Source organism: Benincasa hispida, chromosome 2, assembly GCF_027475165.1.
Source record: "Benincasa hispida cultivar pf3 chromosome 2, pf3_genome.v1.1, whole genome shotgun sequence".
Lineage (NCBI taxonomy): Eukaryota > Viridiplantae > Streptophyta > Magnoliopsida > Cucurbitales > Cucurbitaceae > Benincasa > Benincasa hispida.
The window spans coordinates 7312166-7318629 of NC_143479.1; the positions used below are offsets into that span (position 1 = coordinate 7312166).

A 6464-nucleotide genomic window follows, 5' to 3' on the forward strand; every position below is an offset into this window, starting at 1 on the left:
AAATACTATTTTGGTCAATGTATTTTAAAGTTTGTTCAGGGATAAGTAAAATAATATATTTTTTAAAAGTAATGATAAAAATACGATATATAGGAAAGAAATTACAAAAGTAAGGCGGACGAAAAAGTATTGACAAAAATAGGATAGCAAAATCATGTACCCATACACGATTTTTATGTCAGCTAACAAACTCATGGATGGGGTCCACGAGTTCCATATTTTTATTATTTTTTATTTAAAACAAATGTATGTGAAAAAAAAATCTACACTAAAACAAATCCATGTGAAAAAATAGATTTAGCTGGAAATTTGATTCAATTTTTATTTTATTGTAGGCCTTTAAAAATTTGAATTTCACAGTAAAAAAATTCTCCAAAAATACAAAAAAATAAAACACTAAAAAATAAAAGAAGACTGAAGTGAGGAAAATGTGAAAAAAAAAAATAGATTTAGCCTTAATTTGTGAGTAGAAATTTGATTCAATTTTTATTTTACCTTTAAGAATTTGAATTTCACAGTAAAGATTCTAAAAAGATGGAAATTCGTGAGTTAGGCTCCATTCGGTAATCATTTAGTTCTAGAAATTCGTGAGTAAGGGGAAAATGTGAAAAAAAAAAAGATTTAGTTTTAATTCGTGGCTAGAAATTTGATTCAATTTTTATTTTAAGACCTTTAAGAATTTGAATTTCACAGTAAAAAGATTCTCCAAAAATGCAAAAAAAAAAAAAAAAAAAAACTAAAGAGATAAAAGAAGAAGACAAAAGTTAGAGAAAATGTGAAAAAAATAGATTTAGGATTAATTCGTTAGAAATTCGATTCAAATTTTATTTTACCTTTAAAATTTTGAATTTTACAGTAAAAAATTCTCCAAAAATACAAAAAAAATACTAAAAAAAATAAAAGAAGAAGACAGAAGTTGGGGGAAAATGTGAAAAAAAATATATATTTAACCTTAATTCGTAGCTAGAAATCTTGATTGAAATTTTGAATTTCACAGTAGAGTGTAAAAACCCTAAAAAATATGAGAAGAACATAGAAGTTGGGAGAAAATGTGAAAAAAAAAAAAAATTTGGTCTAGCCTTAAATCGTGGACGGGTACACGATTTAGCCTTAAATTGTGGACGGGATACACCTTAAATAGTGAACAGCGTACACTATATGCTGACTCAAAACTCGTGGACCCGTCCACAATTTCACAACCCTATTTTTTGTCAATAAATATTAAAATAACATTATTGTTTTAAAAAATTTGTTTGTTCAATTTTAGTTTTTTTACTTTTAAATGTTCAATTTCAGTCTTATACTTTTAACAATCTTAAGTGTAATCTCTCATGTTAATTTTGATCGAAAGATACTAATAATTTTCATATAAGGAAATATAATAAATGATTTTATTTTCAATATTTTATAATACAAATGTTATTAAATAAAAAATTAATACAAACAAACCGTATGGACTAAAATTATTGAGAGTACTGAAGCTAAAATTAGTTAACAAACTTTAAAGTATATGAACCAAAATAGTGTTTTAATTTTTTTTTTATTTAGTATAATAAATGTATTGTTGATTTAAAGATCGACGTTCCATGCCTCTAGTGATCAAAGTGATACTTATAAATAATAATTAACTTTGATATATATATTCTCGAGTTACACAATTTGTGAACCTAATTTACCTTTGATATTTTGATTATGTTTATTAATTTAAGAGATTGTAAAAGTTATCAATATAAAGATACAATTTAATTGGTTAAAGTAAAACATGTAGAGAGAGAAAAAAAAACAAGAGAAATATAAAGCCTGAGAGATTCAATTACAGCATGTGAAGAAAGGTTTAATGTACTAGAAAAGAAAAAAAAATTGAAAGATAATGAAACAATGACACATGTCTAGCAATGTGTAGGCTCATAATTGAGATGTTAATTTGAAGTCTCAAACAGAGTACAGTAAAGTGGCATTAGAATTAATTATTAGAATTATTATTAAACTTAAACACAAAATTCTCCAAATAAAAGAGGAGAGATGGAAGTCAGTTTGGGGATGGAGAAATGAATGGAGGAGGAGATGGATCCGCAGCCGCAGCTGGGGCCGAATTCGGATCGGATTCAGGGGCGGGCGACGGAGCTCCGGGTTGATTAACTCTCAAAAACCCGAATTTCTTAATGAGTTCATTAGCAATCAACTCGTTAGCCTTGTCGGAAGGGTGGTACTCATCCCAAAATACATATTTGCTTCTGTCTTTGCACAACACCGACGCCGGAACACAGGTAAGGGCAGGTCGGATCCTCCCGAACGAGCAACACGGCGAATCCGAGTTATTAAAGCCTGCAACAAACTCAGGAAAATTTTTATAAATAGAAAAATCTTTAAAATATTTATAAAGTTTCAAAAGTACTTTGATTTCTTTTTTGCTATAAAATGTAAATATTTTTAATTTCTTTTTATTTTTATATTTAAAAAGACACCATATTATTCTTTAGGGTAAATCATAAATTTTATTTTCATCTTTTTTTACTTTTAATATATCTTTTTTAAAAAAATGTTTGAATAATTTTGGAGGCAACTCTCCTGTTTTTTATTTTCTGTTTTTATTAAAAATCGCCAAATTTTGGTCTCATTTGATAATCATTTGATTTTTTATTTTTTTTAATTAAACATATTCCATGCACATTTCTTACAATGATTTGCATCTTTCTTAATTACCATATTTGAATTCTTAGCTAAATTCCAAAAACAAAAATAACTTTCGAAAACTACTTTTTTTAGTTCTCAAAATTTAGCTTCGTTTTTTAGATCATTGGTGAAAAGTAGATAATAAAAGAATAAATTTGAAGGTGGAGTAGTGTACATAGACTTAATTTTCAAAAACAAAATGATTACCGAATGGAGCCTATATTTTAAAAATGTAACTTATTATTATTGTTTCTCATTTATATAACCATTTTCAAAATGAAATATATTTGCATGTATTAGAGTTTTTTTGTTTTGTTTTTTTTTTTTTTTGAGCATTTAAAGTTGATGCACCTAAAATTAAGCAATCTTGTTGTTTCTTAATACTTGTTTCTTTTTTTTTTCAAAACATAAACAAAATTATTAGTGGTAAGTTCAAGAATAATGTAGTTTTTTAAAATAACGACCAAATTGGGGTATTTAGAAAAAATTTTCTAAAAATAAAGTAGTTAAAGAAACAAATTTTATAAATAAGGCTAAAGACCAAACTATTGACAAAAATAGGATAATGGTGGTGTTTAAGCAAAGATAATGAATTAACTTGAAAGATAGAGACTACTCTAATTTTATCACTTCCTTCTTTTCAATCATATTTTTGTTAATAAATATTAAAATAACATTATTTAAAAAAATCAAATTATTAATTTATTATCTCTTTACTTCTAAAATGCATAATAAACATAACATAGTTTTTTTATATTTAATTTTAAGAACTTATATTCATAAAAAAAAAATCATTTTTAATTTAAAGTTTAAAAAACAAGAAACGGGATATTTTGCTACTCAACACCTTTCTATTCCTTTTTTTTCTCAATAACAAAGAAAGAGCAAGAAACAAGTTACATTTTTCTTTTTAATTAAAAAGAGGATTCATGAAAAAAGAAATAAAAAATGAAGGGTTTATTTAATGAAATTCTAGTTTTTTTTTAAGGATTTAGTAGTTGGTTATTTGTTTTTTTAATATTATTACACTTGTAAATACTAATTCCACCTATAAGTTTCTTTGAATAATGATTCACTTTCCACCCATAATTTAAAATATGAAGTTATTTTTAAAAATTAAAAAGAGTAACTTCTACAAACTTATTTTTGTTTGTAAAAATCTTATTTAAGAAAAGTAGAATCATAATTAAAAAAAAAACAATATTAATGATACAATCATATTTGTACATATCACTCAAATCACATTACATATACAAAAAATATTTTTGACAAAGTAAAAAAGAATATATATTACGTGACCAATTAGGATTATACAATTAGACGAGAAGTAGAAATACAACTAATTAAGGCTCCGTTTGGGATTGCTATCGTTTTTAAAATAATGGTTGGCAGCTGTATTTTTAGAAAAATCAACGGTGAAAAAAAGTAAAATAATGTTTGATAAATTTCACCTTAAAATGGAAAAAGTAGGTTAGAGTGTTTGGTAAATAAATACAAAAACATAGAATAACTAAAATAGACTTATAATCAACTTTTTCTTAATTCTTTTAATTTAAAATTTTAAATAATTGTTTAGTAGGACAAATTTTGTTTGTTATAGATTAATTTTTAAATATTAAGAAAAATAGCTTTATATAAAAAAAATATGAATATGGTATACCTTTTTAAAAAAAATGAAGCAATTAACTCATGGAAAATATAAAGTAGATTTAATTAAGTGAAAATTAGATAAATATATAAAAGAAAACTTTTTTAAAAATATAAAATTGGAAACAAAATATTAATTAAAAAATTTATCTTATTTTAGGAGAATATAGGTTTTTTTTTTTGACACAACTAAGACACGGGATTAAAAAAAGTGGGTTTTGAATTACCATATTTTCCGGGGTTGCTAATAACATCAGCGACAACATCATAAGCATCTCCAAATTTATAGGTGGCATTTGGAAGTCTGTTGGCCAATCCATCGAGAAGATTACTAGCCGCTTTGTTGAAGCTAAGGGCCAAATTGTTGGTTCTCTCTTGGCAGTCTCCCGACAAACTCAGCACCCTTTGTAAAGGAATGCAGCCCATTGGTCCCAGCCCAAAGACCATCAACTGCCTTGCTCCCATCCCATACAATAACTGCCCATTTCAAAAAGTAACCATTTACCTTAACTTATTTAATACAATTCAAATCTTTGGTTTAAGAATCAAAGAACCTTGAGTTGATCCCGAAGCGTTTCCATCAAATAAGTGACAAAGCCTTGATCGTTGTATTTCCAAGAATCAGAGTAAACCGGCATGAGATAGTTGTTTATGAAGTCATTGCTTCCCAAAGCCACAACATATCGAGCCTCTTCGAAGAATTCCTTGGCCTTTTCTTTCCCTATTTTTGCTTTGATTAATTCTTGTGTGCCTCGAAACAGCTGAATTTGTTTGTACAGACCAAATCGTTGAATCTGCAAATTAAAATTCTAACTAAATTTAAATCTAATCTTAATTTTTAATCCTTACTAATTAATTCCTCCGAATATTCCAAAACTCACAAAGTATCCTCCAGTTTCGTTCAAGATTCCTCCACCTCCAGAAGCATAATTCACTCCATTTTCTAGAATTACATCTTCAGTTAAGGAGGGATCAAGAAAAGCTGGTGGTCTGGGAAGACCCATTTCATCACCTGAGGTATAAAGGATTGAATTAATGTAATTAATGATAAGGAAAAATACCCTTTAATACTTAAAGTTTTGAATTTAATCTTAATATTTTTTCCTCACGTCAATTCAAATAAAAAGTAAACTTAAAAAACTATGCTAAGTTGATTATTAATAACTACCGATTATTATGGCACATGAGCTACAAGAATTTGTCTTTGTGATACAGACTATTTTAATGAATATGGAAATACATAATGAATAGAAAATAAAAAATATGTAACAAATGACAAACATTTAAAGCGAAAACCATTTATAATATTTTGAAAGTTAGAATCAAATGAAAATCAGAAGTACAATAGATCAAGAATGTATAAATTTTTTTTCTTAGAATGAATTAAAAGTACCAATAATGTCAGCAACAGTGCGGCCATTGCTAAACCTTCCATTAGGGAGTCCATTGCCAAAATCAATGCCGTACCAGGGCAAGTTTGCCTGAGCAAGGCTTCTTGAAAGGTAAATATTATTTCCGACGTCGGACAGCGAGTCGCCGAAAATGAACTGCACTGTCTTGCAGTGGCAGAGCTGAATGGCGGCGGCTGAAAACAGAGTGAATATCAGAAAACAGAGTGATGGTACAGAGGAATTCATGGTTGATGAGGAATGTTGATGTTGGATTGGATTTGGGAAGGGGTTTTAAGTGATGAAATTATGTTGTTGGGTTTGATAAACAAACCACTTGGAAATTCAAACCTACCATAGCTACTTTGGTTTTGCCGTGCAAAGGATTTTTAGTTCAAAAAATTGTTGGGAGATGGTTTTGTTTTTGTATAATTTCAGAGGTTGAAACTTGAGTAATATGATGATGCATTCTCTTAAGTTCTTATTATTATAGGAAGGTTTGGAAAGTTTCTTTTTTGTTGGTGGGCAGATAGAAGATGGTTTGGATTTTGAAATTGTTGGGCTTAGAAGGTGACCTACTCAAGACTGCAATTAAGTTCCTAACATAAACAATAAAAAAAAAATGCTGATTTTTTTAAACAAAAAAAAATATATGAGATGATAATGAGATGAGATGATCGACCCGGTTATTTTTTTTTTAATTCGACGATTGTAGGAGCGGAGATTGAATCATAAATCTAAGTGCTGGTAATTGAT

The 6464-nt window shown here is 27.5% G+C and overlaps 1 protein-coding gene across 1 annotated transcript; it reads right to left on the reverse strand.

The window, feature by feature from the left end:
* Positions 1 to 1823: 1823 nt before the first annotated feature.
* Positions 1824 to 6167, reverse strand: LOC120071900 (GDSL-like Lipase/Acylhydrolase superfamily protein). Its single transcript, XM_039024316.2, has 5 exons — positions 5714 to 6167; positions 5202 to 5332; positions 4875 to 5114; positions 4548 to 4797; positions 1824 to 2325 (listed from the first exon to the last, which is right to left on the reverse strand). Exons 1-5 carry the CDS (start codon positions 5955 to 5957, stop codon positions 2030 to 2032), a joined length of 1161 nt encoding a protein of 386 aa, XP_038880244.1. The 5' UTR covers positions 5958 to 6167; the 3' UTR covers positions 1824 to 2029.
* Positions 6168 to 6464: the final 297 nt, after the last annotated feature.